The sequence below is a fragment of the Ascaphus truei genome, chromosome 16, assembly GCF_040206685.1.
Source record: "Ascaphus truei isolate aAscTru1 chromosome 16, aAscTru1.hap1, whole genome shotgun sequence".
In the NCBI taxonomy this organism is placed as follows: Eukaryota; Metazoa; Chordata; class Amphibia; order Anura; family Ascaphidae; genus Ascaphus; species Ascaphus truei.
Genome location: NC_134498.1, coordinates 51,522,126 through 51,541,127, shown reverse-complemented (window position 1 = coordinate 51,541,127; position 19,002 = coordinate 51,522,126). Strand labels below are relative to the sequence as shown.

Below are 19,002 nucleotides of genomic sequence, written 5' to 3'. Positions count from 1 at the left end.
GATGTGTGTGTGTTAGGGCTATGTATCTGTGTGTCGGAGATGTGTGTGTGTTAGGGCTATGTATCTGTGTGTCGGAGATGTGTGTACTGGGCTGTGTGTGAGTGGTGTGTGCTAAGGTGAATATCTGTGTCTCTGCCAGTGGGTATGCTGAGACAGTGTGTCTGTATGCTGGGACTGTGTGTCTGTGTGTGTGCTGGGGCGGTGTGTCTGTGTATGTGTGCTGGGGGTGTCTGTGTGTGATATGGCTGTTTCTGTGTGTGTCGGAGATGTGTGTATTCTGGGGCTGAGTGTGTACGCTGGGTCTGTGTGTGTGTATGCTGGGAGTGTGTGTGTGTGTGTATCAGAGGTGTGTGTATCAGAGGTGTGTGTATGCTGGGACTGTGTGTGTGTGTCGGAGGTGTGTTTATGCTGGGGCTGTGTGTTAGAGGTGTGCCTGTGTGTGCGCTGGGGCTGTGTGAGTGTGTCAGAGATGTGTCTGTGTGTGTGTCAGAGATGTGTGTGTGTGTGTCGGAGATGTGTGCATGCTGGGGCTGTGTGTGTGTGCCATAGATGTGTGTGTGTGTGTGTGTGTGTGTGTGTGTGTGTGTGTGTCGGAGATGTGTGCACGCTGGGGCTGTGTGTTAGAGGTGTGCCTGTGTGTGCGCTGGGGCTGTGTGTGTGTGTGTGTCAGAGATGTTTCTGTATGTGTGTGTCAGAGATGTGTGTGTGTGTGTGTCGTAGATGTGTGCGTGCTGGGGCTGTGTGTGTGTGTGTCGGATATGTGTGCACGCTGGGGCTGTGTGTTAGAGGTGTGCCTGTGTGTGCGCTGGGGCTGTGTGTGTGTGTGTGTCAGAGATGTTTCTGTATGTGTGTGTCAGAGATGTGTGTGTGTGTGTGTGTGTGTGTCGGAGATGTGTCTATGTGTGTGTGTGTGTGTGTCGGAGATGTGTCTGTGTGTGTGTCGGAGATGTGTGCGTGCTGGGGCTGTGTGTGTGTGTGTCAGAGATGTGTGCACGCTGGGGCTGTGTGTGTGTGTGTCAGAGATGTGTCTGTATGTGTGTGTCAGAGATGTGTGTGTGTCGGAGATGTGTCTGTGTGTGTGTCGGAGATCTGTGCGTGCTGGGGCTGTGTGTGTGTGTGTCGGAGATGTTTCTGTATGTGTGTGTCAGAGATGTGTGTGTGTGTGTGTGTGTGTGTCGGAGATGTGTCTATGTGTGTGTGTGTGTGTGTGTGTGTGTGTGTGTGTGTGTGTGTGTGTGTGTGTGTGTCGGAGATGTGTGCGCGCTGGGGCTGTGTGTGTGTGTGTGTGTGTGTGTGTCGGAGATGTGTGCACGCTGGGGCTGTGTGTTAGAGGTGTGCCTGTGTGTGCGCTGAGGCTGTGTGTGTGTGTGTGTGTGTGTGTGTGTGTGTGTCAGATGTGTGTGTGTGTGTGTGTGTGTGTGTGTGTGTGTGTGTGTGTGTGTGTGTGTGTGTGTGTGTGTGTGTGTGTGTGTGTGTGTGTGTGTGTGTGTGTGTGTCGGAGGAGTGTGTGATCTCTCTCTCTCACACAGAATCCTGCGGAGGAACAATATCAGGGCGATTGAGGATGGCGCATTCTCCCAGATGAACAAGCTGGTGGATCTGTGAGTGCCTCCGCCCCCTGTGCCACCCTCACCCAGTAAACACACACGGCGTATAAAGGGGGTACATTTCAAGCCCAGTGACTGTAATAGATAAACCCCAGAGCTTCTTCCAGGTAGAAAGTCACACAGAACCCCCCCCAGGCACACATACCCCAGGCACACATACCCCAGGCACACATACCCCCGGCACACATACCCCAGGCACACATACCCCAGGCACACATACCCCCGGCACACATACCCCAGGCACACATACCCCAGGCACACATACCCCCGGCACACATACCCCAGGCACACATACCCCAGGCACACATACCCCAGGCACACATACCCCAGGCACACATACCCCAGGCACACATACCCCAGGCACACATACCCCAGGCACACATACCCCAGGCACACATACCCCAGGCACACATACCCCAGGCACACATACCCCAGGCACACATACCCCAGGCACACATACCCCAGGCACACATACCCCAGGCACACATACCCCAGGCACACATACCCCCGGCACACATACCCCAGGCACACATACCCCAGGGGTCTGGGAAGAGATGATCGGGACTTGCATGGAGATAGATACAGGACTAACTGCTCTGAAATCAGTGAAATGGAGCATACAATATAGTATCTCCTGTCCAACCCCCAGCATACAAACACACACACACATGTACATACACATACACACATACATACATACACACACATGTACATACACATACATAAACAGACATACATACACACACACACACATGTACATACACATACATAAACAGACATACATACATACACACACATGTACATACACATACATAAACAGACATACATACATACACACACATGTACATACACATACACACACCGACATGCATACACATATAAACGGACATACATACACACGCATGTACATACACAGACATGCATACACATATAAACGGACATACATACACACGCATGTACATACATACACAGACATGCATACACATATAAACGGACATACATGCATACACATATAAACGGACATACATACACACACATGTACATACATACACAGACATGCATACACATATAAACGGACATACATACACACGCATGTACATACATACACAGACATGCATACACATATAAACGGACATACATATGCATACACATATAAACGGACATACATACACACATGTACATACACAGACATGCATACACATATAAACGGACATACATACACACACATGTACATACACATATAAACGGACATACATACACACACATGTACATACACATATAAACGGACATACATACACAGACATGCATACACATATAAACAGACATACATACACACACATGTACATACACATATAAACGGACATACATACATACATATACACATGAGCGAGCACAGTATTCTCAGTCCTGGTACTGTCTGACTCTGTGCGTTCTTCTCGTCCTCTCTGAGCAGTGACCTGTCCGTCAACCAGATCCTGGAACTACCACCGTCCTTGTTCACTGAGCAGCAGAATCTCCAACAGCTGTGAGTGTTTCACCAACACGTGTGCAACACGTGTGCATGTTACATTACCTACACAGAGAAGAAATACCAGCTCTGGCGGTGAGGTGCGGGGAGCGCTCATCTTGAATCTCCCTTTGCCTCGGGCATCACAAATGTAATTGTAAGCTCTTTGACCATCCTTTAGTGTGCTGAGCTGAGCTGAGCTGAGCTGAGCTGACTGTCGGCGCTCTCTAAACATGAATTACTATACAAGGTTTCATACTACCTACTCCCTCCTTTGTTACTACATCTTTATTTGTGTAGTAGTGAGTGTGCTTAACATTACATATATAGAATCAGTTCAATATAGAGGACACGGACACAAACACACACACACACACACACACACACAAACACAAACACAGACAGCTCCAGGAGCAAATCTAAAACGTGTATAAAGGAATCCCCGCCAAATAACTTACAATCTAAGAATTGTGGTGGGAGAAAGACCAAAAGACGACATGTAATGTTTATAAAGACTCCTCCTGAATTTAATGCATAATAAGGATTTTGCCACCCAAGTTCTCTGAATATTGTTATACTTTGGTGATTATATAACGATGACATACTTATTTATACCTTTTTTATTTAGCAGCGGGGGTGTTGGGATTATGTTCACGTTGCTTCTATGTTGGGTGGGTTTTGTGCAGTGCAGGGTCACCGCCTGCTCCTATTTAGCAGGGACAGGCTCAGTGACACCGCATTTTGCAGCTCTCTTTCTTAGTAAACTCCATTGGGACGGGAGGTGTAAAATCAGGAGTGGACGATTCCCCCAGTCAGGATCGGAGTCACTTTAAGAAGTGCAATAATGTGTCTTTACTTCTTAGGAACATCTCCTTCAACCCCCTGAACCAGATCGCCAAGAACCAGTTTGACTTCCTCACTAATCTGCAGTCCTTGTAAGTGTCTTCTTCTCCCATTCAACCATAATGCCTCCTACAGAGAAGCAGCCGGATGTCCGCCCAGCCAGATGACCGCCCAGCGGAGGCTCACCCAGCCGGATGACCGCTCACCGTGGTCATGTAACCCTGAAGGCAAAGCAATATTCCCATGAAACATATCTTTAATCTCCGTGTTACACTCAGGCCATGTAAATGTTACATTGAAGACAACGCAATGGTATTCCCATGGTGGGACATCATTAAAATGATGACATCATTAAATTGCCTTTATGAAAATACACTATTTCCGGAAAAACACCACGTTAGCTCCGTGAGATGACAGAATATTGAATTGTTTACCCCAGGATGAATTTCTGAGAACACAGTAGGGTATGTTCTTTATACCAGGTTTATTTCCAAGACATCATAATCATATCTGCAGGAAATGACACCCCCTTCCCGTCAATGATTATCTCATCCTAATGACCCCTTCTTGTTAACAGAATCATGGAAGACGTAGAGATTCCCAACATCCATAACCGCATGTTCGCTAATCTTGCCAACCTGTCGCACATGTAAGTATCAGGGCTGGCGACAGCGCTGAACTATAACAACCCATCCAAGCAATGCCCCTACTACCCCGTAACACTGTGCCATCTGAGCACTCCAGCCCAAGGGTTCCCCTTCTCCCCCCCTCTCTGTTTTGTTCAAGGTATGTGTGGGTTGAGGGCCCCCTAATATATCCTTGCTTGGGTCCGATAGCTGTGTAGGGGAATTCCCACCTCATTTCTTTCCCCTGCAGCTACTTCAAGAAGTTTCAGTACTGCAGCCATGCTCCCCACGTGCGCAGCTGCAAACCCAACAGTGATGGCATCTCCTCCTTCGAGAACCTCTTGGCCAACATCTTGCTGCGTGTCTTTGTCTGGGTCATGGCCTGTGTCACCTGCTTTGGGAACCTGTTTGTGATTTGCCTGAGGTCCTTCATCGTCACGGAGAACTGCCAGCACACCATGTCCATCAAGTCTCTGTGCTGTGAGTGTGACACTGACACACTCACCAACATACACTATTACACACGCTGAGAACTGCCCGCACACCATGTCCATCAAGTCTCTGTGCTGTGAGTGTGACACTGACACACTCACCAACATACACTATTACACACGCTGAGAACTGCCCGCACACCATGTCCATCAAGTCTCTGTGCTGTGAGTGTGACACTGACACACTCACCAACATACACTATTACACACGCTGAGAACTGCCCGCACACCATGTCCATCAAGTCTCTGTGCTGTGAGTGTGACACTGACACACTCACCAACATACCCTATTGCACACGCTGAGAACTGCCCGCACACCATGTCCATCAAGTCTCTGTGCTGTGAGTGTGACACTGACACACTCACCAACATACACTATTACACACGCTGAGAACTGCCCGCACACCATGTCCATCAAGTCTCTGTGCTGTGAGTGTGACACTGACACACTCACCAACATACACTATTACACACGCTGAGAACTGCCCGCACACCATGTCCATCAAGTCTCTGTGCTGTGAGTGTGACACTGACACACTCACCAACATACACTATTACACACGCTGAGAACTGCCCGCACACCATGTCCATCAAGTCTCTGTGCTGTGAGTGTGACACTGACACACTCACCAACATACCCTATTGCACACGCTGAGAACTGCCCGCACACCATGTCCATCAAGTCTCTGTGCTGTGAGTGTGACACTGACACACTCACCAACATACACTATTACACACGCTGAGAACTGCCCGCACACCATGTCCATCAAGTCTCTGTGCTGTGAGTGTGACACTGACACACTCACCAACATACACTATTACACACACTGAGAACTGCCCGCACACCATGTCCATCAAGTCTCTGTGCTGTGAGTGTGACACTGACACACTCACCAACATACACTATTACACGCATACCATGTCTATCTAATCTGTGTCATGGGTTTCACACTCCTACACTAAGAATTGCCAATACCATGAACTATGGCATCAAATATCTGTAGTGTGTGATGCTCACAATGTCACAAACATACATACACAACATGTGTGCTGAAACACATTAATTCACTCACCCTCACACACTTTAATCTCTACTAGTGTTGGCTTGTGATTACAATACTGTAGTGAACAGACGAATAGACCAAAAGGACTTGTTTTCACACAGTATCAATGTATCCGTGGCCGGAGCCCGAGCCAATCGCAGGGCTTTGTTTGTGTTACTTCTATGAATGACACCTGTAGAAATGATACAATGTATCCGGAGCCCGAGCCAATCGCAGGGCTGTTTGTGTTACTTCTATGAATGACACCTGTAGAAATGATACAATGTATCCGTGGCCGGAGCCCCAGCCAATCGCAGGGCTTTGTGATACTTCTGTGCATATGTAACTGATGGGGCATGTAAGCTTTGTTGCAGGGAGTGTTCTGATTGGTGGATCTCGCCACGCTGGTCTCTAATGAGCACTTTGTGTGTTTAGGTGCCGACTGCCTGATGGGATTTTACCTCTTCTGTCTGGGCGCCTTTGATATAAAGTTTCAGGGAGAATATAACCGGCATGCTCAGGCCTGGATGGAGAGCTGGGAGTGTAAGCTGGTGGGCTCCATGGCTATGCTTTCCTCTGAGGTCTCCGTCATGCTCCTCACCTACATGACCCTGGAGAAATTCCTTTGCATCGTCTTCCCATTCAGCCACTTCCAGGCCGGCCGCGGGCAGACGCTCTGCACGCTGTCTGCTATCTGGGGGCTGGGAGTCTTCATCGCGGTTATTCCGTTCTTCAGCTACGACACCTTCGGGAATTTCTACGGTCGTAACGGGGTGTGCTTCCCGCTGCAGTCAGACAGCACGGAGGAATCGGGAGCCCGGGTCTACTCAGTCAGCATATTCCTGGGTAAGGACCGCGACGCACACGGGCACATGCCAGTGGCGTGTGCAAGGCGCCCTGTTACATGTTTCAAGGCAACAAGTCTCAGATGAATAGTCAAAGGGGTCTGAGAAATCTGCGTTAGATTTGTTACGGAAGAAAATCTCTGAGAGGGAATCCTCCTTTTTATAATTACGGTGCTACTTATTCCAGCCAGTTTTACCCCAGAACAAAAAGGAACAACCTCTCTACATAACAACACCAGGAAGTCACAATACAGAGTACTGTATTATTATTATCATTGTTGTGTATTTGTATAGCGCCACCATATTCCGCAGCGTGGTACAAAATAGGGGTACAGAGTGGTATCAATTACATAAACAGAATGGCATGCAAACGAGCGCAAACAGATACCGTAGGTAACGGGGCCCTGATCCTGGGAGCTTACACTCTACAGGGAATTAGGGCAATGTCGAATCAAAAGGTAAAGTGGCTGCACATAGTGGGACGGAGTATGATGCAGCTGCACAGCTGACTATTGAGGTTTAGGGGTGTGGTTGTTGGGGGGTGTTGGATAGCATGGAGTTTGGTCCAGCCACACAGAGGATACCTTTAGGGGTGGGTTGGTGGATGTTAGGGGTATTCCAGACAGGCTTCCTTAAAAAGGTGAGATTTCAGAGTTTCTAAATGTCTGAAAGCTGGGGGAGAGCCTGACGGTGCATGGTGCTGGGGGAGAGTCTGACGGTGCTGGGGGAGAGTCTGACGGTGCTGGGGGAGAGTCTGACGGTGCTGGGGGAGAGCTTGACGGTGCTGGGGGAGAGCCTGACGGTGCATGGTGCTGGGGGAGAGTCTGACGGTGCTGGGGGAGAGTCTGACGGTGCTGGGGGAGAGTCTGACGGTGCTGGGGGAGAGCCTGACGGTGCTGGGGGAGAGCCTGACGGTGCTGGGGGAGAGCCTGACGGTGCTGGGGGAGAGCCTGACGGTGCTGGGGGAGAGTCTGACGGTGCTGGGGGAGAGTCTGATGGTGCGCGGTGCTGGGGGAGTCTGATGGTGCGCGGTGCTGGGGGAGAGTCTGATGATGCGCGGTGCTGTGGGAGAGTCTGATGGCGCGCTGTGCTGGGGGAGAGCCTGGCGGTGCTGGGGGAGAGCCTGACGGTGCGCTGGGGGAGAGTCTGATGGTGCTGGGGGAGAGTCTGATGGTGCGCGGTGCTGGGGGAGAGTCTGATGGTGCTGGGGGAGAGTCTGATGGTGCTGGGGGAGAGTCTGATGGTGCGCGGTGCTGGGGGAGAGTCTGATGGTGCGCGGTGCTGGGGGAGAGTCTGATGATGCGCGGTGCTGTGGGATAGTCTGATGGCGCGCTGTGCTGGGGGAGAGCCTGGCGGTGCTGGGGGAGAGCCTGACGGTGCGCGGTGCTGGAGGAGAGCCTGGCGGTGCTGGGGGAGAGTCTGACGGTGCGCGGTGCTGGGGGAGAGCCTGGCGGTGCTGGGGGAGAGTCTGACGGTGCGCGGTGCTGGGGGAGAGCCTGACGGTGCGCGGTGCTGGGGGAGAGCCTGATGCTGCGCGGTGCTGGGGGAGAACCTGATGCTGCGCGGTGCTGGGGGAGAGTCTGATGGTGTGCGGTGCTGGGGTAGAGTCTGACGGTGCTGGGGTAGAGTCTGATGGAGCGTGGTGCTGGGGGAAAGTCTGATGGTGTGCGGTGCTGGGGTAGAGTCTGACGGTGCTGGGGTAGAGTCTGATGGTGCGCGGTGCTGGGGGAGAGTCTGACGGTGCGCAGTGCTGGGGGAGAGTCTGATGGAGCGCGGTGCTGGGGGAGAGTCTGATGGTGCGTGGTGCTGGGGGAGAGCCTGATGGTGCGCGGTGCTGGGGGAGTTTCTGATGGTGCGCGGTGCTGGGGGAGTTTCTGATGGTGCGCGGTGCTGGGGGAGAGCCTGATGGTGCGCGGTGCTGGGGGAGAGCCTGATGGTGCGCGGTGCTGGGGGAGAGTGTGATGATGCGCGGTGCTGGGGGAGAGTCTGATGGTGCGCGGTGCTGGGGGAGAGTCTGATGGTGCGGTGCTGGGGGAGAGCCTGATGGTGCGGTGCTGGGGGAGAGTCTGATGGTGCGCGGTGCTGGGGGAGAGTCTGATGGTGCGTGGTGCTGGGGGAGAGTCTGACGGTGCGCGGTGCTGGGGGAGAGTCTGATGGTGCGCGGTGCTGGGGGAGAGTCTGATGGTGCGGTGCTGGGGGAGAGCCTGATGGTGCGGTGCTGGGGGAGAGTCTGATTGTGCGCGGTGCTGGGGGAGAGTCTGATGGTGCGCGGTACTGGGGGAGAGTCTGATGGTGCGCGGTACTGGGGGAGAGGATGATGGTGCGCGGTGCTGGGGGAGAGTCTGATGGAGCGCGGTACTGGGGGAGAGGATGATGGTGCGCGGTGCTGGGGGAGAGCCTGATGGTGCTGGGAGAGAGCCTGATGGTGCGCGGTGCTGGGGGAGAGTCTGATGGTGCGCGGTGCTGGGGGAGACTGATGGTGCGCGGTGCTGGGGGAGAGTCTGATGGTGCGCGGTGCTGGGGGAGAACCTGATGGTGCGCGGTGCTGGGGGAGAGCGTGACGGTGCGCGGTGCTGGGGGAGAGTCTGATGGTGCGCGGTGCTTGGGGAGAGTGACGGTGCTGGGGGAGTCTGATGGAGCGTGGTGCTGGGGGAGAGTCTGATGGTGCGGTGCTGGGGGAGAGTCTGATGGTGCGCGGTGCTGGGGGAGTTTCTGATGGTGCGCGGTGCTGGGGGAGAGCCTGATGGTGCGCGGTGCTGGGGGAGAGTCTGATGGTGCGCGGTGCTGGGGGAGAGTCTGATGGTGCGCGGTGCTGGGGGAGAGTCTGAAGGTGCGCGGTGCTGGGGGAGAGTCTGATGGTGCTGGGGGAGAGCCTGATGGTGCGCGGTGCTGGGGGAGAGCCTGATGTTGCGCGGTGCTGGGGGAGAGCCTGATGATGCGCGGTGCTGGGGGAGTTTCTGATGGTGCGCGGTGCTGGGGGAGAGCCTGATGGTGCGCGGTGCTGGGGGAGAGCCTGATGGTGCGCGGTGCTGGGGGAGTTTCTGACGGTGCGTGGTGCTGTGGGGAGAGCCTGATGGTGCGCGGTGCTGGGGGAGAGTCTGATGGTGCGCGGTGCTGGGGGAGAGTCTGATGGTGCGCGGTGCTGGGGGAGAGTCTGATTGTGCGCGGTGCTGGGGGAGAGCCTGATGGTGCTGGGGGAGAGTCTGATGGTGCTGGGGGAGAGTCTGACGGTGCGCGGGGCTGGGGGAGAGCCTGATGGTGCGCGGTGCTGGGGGAGAGTCTGATGGTGCGCGGTGCTGGGGGAGAGCCTGATGGTGCGCGGTGCTGGGGGAGAGCCTGATGGTGCGCGGTGCTGGGGGAGAGCCTGATGGTGCGCGGTGCTGGGGGAGAGTCTGATGGTGCGCGGTGCTGGGGGAGTCTGATGGTGCGCGGTGCTGGGGGAGAGCCTGATGGTGCGCGGTGCTGGGGGAGAGTCTGATGGTGCGCGGTGCTGGGGGAGAGCCGGATGGTGCGCGGTGCTGGGGGAGAGCCTGATGGTGCGCGGTGCTGGGGGAGAGCCTGATGGTGCGCGGTGCTGGGGGAGAGCCGGATGGTGCGCGGTGCTGGGGGAGAGCCTGATGGTGCTGGGGGAGAGCCTGATGGTGCGCGGTGCTGGGGGAGAGCCGGATGGTGCGCGGTGCTGGGGGAGAGCCTGATGGTGCGCAGTGATGGGGGAGAGTCTGATGGTGCGCGGTGCTGGGGGAGAGCCTGATGGTGCGCGGTGCTGGGGGAGAGCCTGATGGTGCGCGGTGCTGGGGGAGAGTCTGATGGTGCGCGGTGCTGGGGGAGTCTGATGGTGCGCGGTGCTGGGGGAGAGCCTGATGGTGCGAGGTGCTGGGGGAGAGCCTGATGGTGCGCGGTGCTGGGGGAGAGTCTGATGGTGCGCGGTGCTGGGGGAGAGCCGGATGGTGCGCGGTGCTGGGGGAGAGCCTGATGGTGCGCGGTGCTGGGGGAGAGCCTGATGGTGCGCGGTGCTGGGGGAGAGCCGGATGGTGCGCGGTGCTGGGGGAGAGCCTGATGGTGCGCGGTGCTGGGGGAGAGCCTGATGGTGCGCGGTGCTGGGGGAGAGCCGGATGGTGCGCGGTGCTGGGGGAGAGCCGGATGGTGCGCGGTGCTGGGGGAGAGCCTGATGGTGCGCGGTGATGGGGGAGAGTCTGATGGTGCGCGGTGCTGGGGAAGAGCCTGATGGTGCGCGGTGCTGGGGGAGAGCCTGATGGTGCGCGGTGCTGGGGGAGAGCCTGATGGTGCGCGGTACTGGGGGAGAGTCTGATGGTGCGCGGTGCTGGGGGAGTCTGATGGTGCGCGGTGCTGGGGGAGAGCCTGATGGTGCGAGGTGCTGGGGGAGAGCCTGATGGTGCGCGGTGCTGGGGGAGAGTCTGATGGTGCGCGGTGCTGGGGGAGAGCCGGATGGTGCGCGGTGCTGGGGGAGAGCCTGATGGTGCGCAGTGCTGGGGGAGAGCCTGATGGTGCGCGGTGCTGGGGGAGAGCCGGATGGTGCGCGGTGCTGGGGGAGAGCCTGATGGTGCGCGGTGCTGGGGGAGAGCCTGATGGTGCGCAGTGCTGGGGGAGAGTCTGATGGCGCGTGGTGCTGGGGGAGAGCCTGATGGTGCGCGGTGCTGGGGGAGAGCCGGATGGTGCGCGGTGCTGGGGGAGAGCCTGATGGTGCGCAGTGATGGGGGAGAGCCTGATGGCGTATTGTAAGGAATTCCAGAGAGAGGGGGCAGCACGGGAGAAGTCTTGAAGGCCAGAGTGAGAGGAGGTAATAAGGAAGAAAGGCGGATGTTCTGAGCAGGACGTAGGGGGCATTGAGGGATATATTTGGGGATGAGGGTTGAGATTTAAGGAGGGGGCAGCGTTGTTGGGAGCTCTGCAAGTCATTAGCAGGGTTTTAAATGTAATTCACGAGGATATGGGATGTAGGGATATGTGTAGTGGGGCAGTAGAAGAGGAGCGGTGAGTGAGGTAGAGGCTATGGGAAGGCAGGGTAGGGATATGTGTAGTGGGGCAGTAGAAGAGGAGCGGTGAGTGAGGTAGAGGCTATGGGAAGGCAGGGTAGGGATATGCGCAGTGGAGCAGCAGAAGAGGAGCAGTGAGTGAGGTAGAGGATATGGGAAGGCAGGATAGGGATATGTGGAGTGGAGCAGCAGAAGAGGAGCAGTGAGTGAGGTAGAGGATATGGGAAGGCAGGGTAGGGATATGCGCAGTGGAGCAGCAGAAGAGGAGCAGTGAGTGAGGTAGAGGATATGGGAAGGCAGGATAGGGATATGTGTAGTGGAGCAGCAGAAGAGGAGCAGTGAGTGAGGTAGAGGATATGGGAAGGCAGGGTAGGGATATGCGCAGTGGAGCAGCAGATGTGGAGCGGTGAGTGAGGTAGAGGATATGGGAAGGCAGGGTAGGGATATGCGCAGTGGAGCAGCAGAATAGGAGAGGTGAGTGAGGTAGAGGATATGGGAAGGCAGGGTAGGGATATGAGTAGTGGGGCAGCAGAAGAGGAGCGGTGAGTGAGGTAGAGGATATGGGAAGGCAGGGTAGGGATATGAGTAGTGGAGCAGTAGAAGAGGAGCGGTGAGTGAGGTAGAGGATATGGGAAGGCAGGGTAGGGATATGAGTAGTGGAGCAGCAGAAGTGGAGAGGTGAGTGAGGTAGAGGATATGGGAAGGCAGGGTGGGGGTATGTGTAGTGGGGCAGTAGAAGAAGAGCGGTGAGTGAGGTAGAGGATATGGGAAGGCAGGGTAGGGATATGTGTAGTGGGGCAGTAGAAGAGGAGCGGTGAGTGAGGTAGAAGATATGGGAAGGCAGGGTAGGGATATGAGTAGTGGAGCAGCAGAAGTGGAGAGGTGAGTGAGGTAGAGGATATGGGAAGGCAGGATAGGGATATGTGTAGTGGAGCAGCAGAAGTGGAGAGGTGAGTGAGGTAGAGGATATGGGAAGGCAGGGTAGGGATATGAGTAGTGGAGCAGCAGAAGTGGAGCGGTGAGTGAGGTAGAGGCTATGGGAAGGCAGGGTAGGGATATGAGTAGTGGGGCAGCAGAAGAGGAGCGGTGAGTGAGGTAGAGGATATGGGAAGGCAGGGTAGGGATATGTGTAGTGGGGCAGTAGAAGAGGAGCGGCGAGTGAGGTAGAGGATATGGGAAGGCAGGGTAGGGATATGAGTAGTGGAGCAGTAGAAGTGGAGAGGTGAGTGAGGTAGAGGATATGGGATGGCAGGGTAGGGATATGTGTAGTGGGGCAGTAGAAGAGGAGAGGTGAGTGAGGTAGAGGATGTGGGAAGGCAGGGTAGGGATATGAGTAGTGGGGCAGTAGAAGAGGAGCGGTGAGTGAGGTAGAGGCTATGGGAAGGCAGGGTAGGGATATGTGTAGTGGAACAGTAGAAGAGAAGCGGTGAGTGAGGTAGAGGCTACGGGAAGGCAGGGTAGGGATATGTGTAGTGGAGCAGTAGAAGTGGAGCGGTGAGTGAGGTAGAGGCTACGGGAAGGCAGGGTAGGGATATGTGTAGTGGAGCAGTAGAAGTGGAGCGGTGAGTGAGGTAGAGGCTACGGGAAGGCAGGGTAGGGGTATGTGTAGTGGAGCAGTAGAAGTGGAGCGGTGAGTGAGGTAGAAGATATGGGAAGGCAGGGTAGGGGTATGTGTAGTGGAGCAGAAGTGGAGCGGTGAGTGAGGTAGAGGATATGGGAAGGCAGGGTAGGGATATGAGTAGTGGAGCAGTAGAAGTGGAGCGGTGAGTGAGGTAGAGGATATGGGAAGGCAGGGTAGGGGTATGTGTAGTGGAGCAGTAGAAGTGGAGCGGTGAGTGAGGTAGAGGATATGGGAAGGCAGGGTGGGGTTATGAGTAGTGGGGCAGTAGAAGTGGAGAGGTGAGTTAGGTAGAGGATATGGGAAGGCAGGGTAGGGATATGAGTAGTGGGGCAGTAGAAGTGGAGAGGTGAGTGAGGTAGAGGATATGGGAAGGCAGGGTAGGGATATGAGTAGTGGAGCAGTAGAAGTGGAGAGGTGAGTGAGGTAGAGGCTATGGGAAGGCAGGGTAGGGATATGAGTAGTGTAGCAGCAGAAGTGGAGAGGTGAGTGAGGTAGAGGCTATGGGAAGGCAGGGTAGGGATATGAGTAGTGGAGCAGCAGAAGTGGAGCGGTGAGTGAGGTAGAGGATATGGGAAGGCAGGGTAGGGATATGTGTAGTGGGGCAGTAGAAGAGGAGCGGTGAGTGAGGTAGAGACTATGAGAAGGCAGGGTGGGGGTATGTGTAGTGGGGCAGTAGAAGAGGAGCGGTGAGTGAGAGAGGATATGGGAAGGTAGGGTAGGGATATGTGTAGTGGGGCAGCAGAAGTGGAGCAGTGACTGAGGTAGAGGATATGGGAAGGCAGGGTAGGGATATGAGTAGTGGAGCAGTAGAAGTGGAGCGGTGAGTGAGGTAGACTATGGGAAGGCAGGGTAGGGATATGTGTAGTGGAACAGTAGAAGAGAAGCGGTGAGTGAGGTAGAGGCTACGGGAAGGCAGGGTAGGGATATGTGTAGTGGAGCAGTAGAAGTGGAGCGGTGAGTGAGGTAGAGGCTACGGGAAGGCAGGGTAGGGGTATGTGTAGTGGAGCAGTAGAAGTGGAGCGGTGAGTGAGGTAGAAGATATGGGAAGGCAGGGTAGGGGTATGTGTAGTGGAGCAGTAGAAGTGGAGCGGTGAGTGAGGTAGAGGATATGGGAAGGCAGGGTAGGGATATGTGTAGTGGAACAGTAGAAGTGGAGCGGTGAGTGAGGTAGAGGCTACGGGAAGGCAGGGTAGGGATATGTGTAGTGGAGCAGTAGAAGTGGAGCGTTGAGTGAGGTAGAGGCTACGGGAAGGCAGGGTAGGGGTATGTGTAGTGGAGCAGTAGAAGTGGAGCGGTGAGTGAGGTAGAAGATATGGGAAGGCAGGGTAGGGGTATGTGTAGTGGAGCAGAAGTGGAGCGGTGAGTGAGGTAGAGGATATGGGAAGGCAGGGTAGGGATATGTGTAGTGGGGCAGTAGAAGAGGAGAGGTGAGTGAGGTAGAGGATATGGGAAGGCAGGGTAGGGGTATGTGTAGTGGAGCAGTAGAAGTGGAGCGGTGAGTGAGGTAGAGGATATGGGAAGGCAGGGTGGGGTTATGAGAAGTGGGGCAGTAGAAGTGGAGAGGTGAGTGAGGTAGAGGATATGGGAAGGCAGGGTAGGGATATGAGTAGTGGGGCAGTAGAAGTGGAGAGGTGAGTGAGGTAGAGGATATGGGAAGGCAGGGTAGGGATATGAGTAGTGGAGCAGCAGAAGTGGAGAGGTGAGTGAGGTAGAGGCTATGGGAAGGCAGGGTAGGGATATGAGTAGTGGAGCAGCAGAAGTGGAGCGGTGAGTGAGGTAGAGGATATGGGAAGGCAGGGTAGGGATATGTGTAGTGGGGCAGTAGAAGTGGAGAGGTGAGTGAGGTAGAGGATATGGGATGGCAGGGTAGGGATATGCGTAGTGGAGCGGTGAGTGAGGTAGATTAGTCTTGCAGCAGTGTTTTGGATGAATTGGCTGACAAGGCGAATGCCAACTTGGAGAAAGTTGCAGTAATGAATGCGGGACAGGATAAGTGAGTGAATTAGGATTTTAGTTGCATCATGAGTGAGAAAAGGGCGTATCTTGGCGATATTTCAGAGATGGAAGGACTAAGTGAGGGCTTGAATGTGAAGAATGGAGAGGGCGGAGTTGAGAATGATCCCTAGGCAGCAGGTTGGTGTGTTGATGAGATTGTGGTGTTAGTGACCTAGGGAGGGGGAAAGATTATTAATTCTGTTTTGGACAAGTTAAGTATCAGATAACGGTGGGACATCCAGGAGATTGTAGAGAGACAGCTGGGGAAACAGCACACGAGAGTGGGGAGAGATGATCAGCAGAGATGATACTGAAAGCCAAAAGTTTGTATTAGTTCCCCAAGAGAAGAGGTATTTCAGGAATGTTTTACTGGAGCGCCCTCTAGTGCTGCGCTGAGGCATTGGAGTGGAGTTGTGCCGCATTGTGACCGGATGTCATAGTGACAATACCCGCAGACTGTATTCATCCAACATAAGTCTACTGATGTGTCTCACCATGCCATTAAATACTGGTCTCTGAAGTGGGATTGCCCGGGGGGGAGCAGGGGGTGGGGGAGGAGGGGAGGGGTGGGGGGGGGGGGGGTGGCAGGCTCTGTAAACTGCTATTCCAGCTTCTGGACCATTCATTGCTTAGACTAAAACTACCAAATGTGAGTCTCAAACAGGACAGGTTTATATGAGACAGAAAGACGAGGCAAACTCTATAAATGGAGAACTTTATTTCAGAGAAAACCCAGTTTTGGTGATTTTGGGCTCCTTATGCTTCCCGCAGTTGTTCCTGACCGGCAAATTGGGCAATTCCTGGGTAAGGCCGGACATGTAGTGGCTTTAGAGTTGACCAGCTGATGTGTCTCCCTGTGCCTCTCTCTGCCAGGTCTGAACCTGCTGGCATTTGTCACCATCGTCTTCTCCTACAGCAGCATGTTCAATTCCATCCACAACACCGGCGCCAAGACGGCGGAACGCAGCGTCCTTTCCCGCGAGGTCGCCATCGCCAAGAGGTTCTTCTTCATTGTTTTCACCGACGCTCTGTGCTGGATCCCCATCTTTCTGCTGAAGGCCGTCTCGCTGACCGAGGCCGAGATTCCAGGTGAGAGGGTGGGCTGTATTATCATGTGACATCCTCCTGCCGAGCGTGACATTCTGCATGCTACAGTAACATGCACGGCTATCTCTCACTGCCATTATACACAGCTATCTCTCACTCTGGCTTTCTCCTCTTCGCAGGCACCATCACCTCGTGGGTTGTGATTTTCATCCTGCCAATAAACAGTGCCCTGAACCCCATCCTATACACCATCACCACCTCCTCCTTCCAAGAGAGGCTCAAGCAGTGTCTACAGAGAAAGAGACACCAGCTGCACGAGTCCAGGACGAGCTTCACACTGGTATCTATCAACACCAACACCGCCTGACACCGCCAGCCTCCACGTGCACAGTGCCGGCCTCCACACGCACAGTGCCAGCCTCCACGTGCACCAAGGAGGACCTGGTACCAATCTCACCACCTTGTAACTGTGCCTTTCATAAATCCATGGTTAGCAGACCAAGGGGACAGGAGGAGCTGACCAGACCTCTTGGTGACAACTTGGGGTGCCACTTCACAACATTGGAACGATACCTTCCAGTTCTAAATCCATAGGCACCAGGGACTAAGCTGCTACCTGGGGACTCGGGAGCCACACCAGCCATGGTGACTTCCATTCCTAACTCCTCTTACTCTGGACTCTGGAACATTAAGGTGGCAGAAGAAGTTCTATGAAGGACCCGCATGGAAAGGTTGCAAATTATGTCTTAAAATGACAGTCCCTTGATACAAACCATACAATCACACAACATGCCCATCACAAAAAGGCAATGAGGATAGATGGGAAGGTCATGTGGGGGTGAACCTCGCTCCAATGAAGTGTAAGTTGGTTGAGGAATTCACTTTCATATTCCACCATAACTTAATAGAATGACTGAAGACTCCCGGCTATGGCACTTCTTGGCACGTCCTCGTGGAGTTATCCAACGATGATGACCAAGAGCGGGGACGCTGTGTGTAGGGAGATCAATACTCTGTTCTAGATGGGACGCAAAGTGCCTCACTACTGATATAATGGATGGTCATCCCAGTGAATAAGCGACAGGAGGCTACATACTCCACACACAGTCCCTTTCTTGCAGAAACATCTCATGAGAAGTTATTGAAATCTCAGAGAGAACGCACACATCCTAGATATATATATATATATCTCATACCACAACGTCTCCAGGCCGCCATTGTCCCTTCGCCTGGCTCCGAGATTTCAATACATTTTAATGGGATGTTGAGATGTTTCTGTGGACTCCGTAACATCCTCTAACTTATTGAACCCATTCATTGGAGCGCTGGTGTATGGTATCACTTTTGGATCTACATTAGTAGATGTTCGGGTTGGTGGAGATGTCGGACCTGGGCACTCACAGGACTATAAAGCCCTCACCCAGGAGAGGATTAAAGATGTGGGGAGCGACCGTTAGAGACCCTCCACATGACTAGCTATGGCCGGAGAAAGGATTTACTGGCTGTACACACAGCAACGCATTGCTGGCCAGAGAGGACTGTCCGGCGGACCTGTATATGTACATATATTTATGTAACAGGAGTCGTGATACATTCCCTGTGATAAGACCTGCTGCTATGTGAAATGTTGCCGTATGTACTGCACCGACACACTTTATTCGAGCAAATACCCGGTATGTACCTGGCAGATACCTGGAATGCGCCGCTCCTCACCTCTGACAAGCCCCGTTGTGTTTGCCTTCCCAGCCTGGGTTCATGCCTGGCTGATGGGCGGCTGATCTGTTAAATGATAATGATTAGAATTTAATAGGCTGCAATGCTTCCCGTGTCTACCAGATGGCATAAATTCATGAATTGTAATGCAGTATATATATATATACTGTGCAGTATTGCAGCCAGCGGGAATAAAATGCTTCAATCCCTGCTTGGAAAATACCTCAATGCACTCGGGCAGAAAACAGTCACAAACCTCAATACACCCGGGTATACCCGAATTCGTGGGACTAGCCAAGCTCGAATAAAGTGTGTCGCCAGTGTATACAATAAGTATGTCTTCAAAATGTATACCTATAGTACGTGTGCTCAAAGTTTCTGTGCAGGTCAGGAAACGGGAGCGGTCCTCCCTGACATTCCCCATACATCGGTACAGAATATGGGACTCCAGAACCACCCCGGGGACTTGCTGAGTATCGGACCGGCGCCGACACTATCACTTCATCCAATGAAAAGAAACATTGTGCGCGTGGAATGACCCGAATTAAACCAGCGCCTGTAAATGTGTATATAGGAAAGTAAGGCAATAAGACCAGATAAAGCTTTATCCCTACGAGTACCGCTATAGCGGACGATGTGTCCGCAGATGTGTGGCTTTATCCCTACGAGT

General features: G+C 53.8%; 1 protein-coding gene across 2 annotated transcripts in view; it reads left to right on the top strand.

Moving 5' to 3' along the window:
- Positions 1 to 18,948, top strand: part of LOC142467638 (relaxin receptor 1-like) — a 131,342-nt gene extending 112,394 nt beyond the window's left edge. For both annotated transcript variants that reach the window (XM_075573575.1, XM_075573576.1), the window contains exons 11-18: positions 1,530 to 1,601; positions 3,061 to 3,132; positions 3,978 to 4,049; positions 4,535 to 4,606; positions 4,834 to 5,063; positions 6,553 to 6,963; positions 16,446 to 16,661; positions 16,799 to 18,948. In XM_075573575.1, the coding sequence (XP_075429690.1) occupies positions 1,530 to 1,601; positions 3,061 to 3,132; positions 3,978 to 4,049; positions 4,535 to 4,606; positions 4,834 to 5,063; positions 6,553 to 6,963; positions 16,446 to 16,661; positions 16,799 to 16,986 (1,333 nt within the window). In that variant the 3' untranslated portion in view covers positions 16,987 to 18,948. The remainder of the gene's footprint in view (positions 1 to 1,529; positions 1,602 to 3,060; positions 3,133 to 3,977; positions 4,050 to 4,534; positions 4,607 to 4,833; positions 5,064 to 6,552; positions 6,964 to 16,445; positions 16,662 to 16,798) is intronic.
- Positions 18,949 to 19,002: the final 54 nt, after the last annotated feature.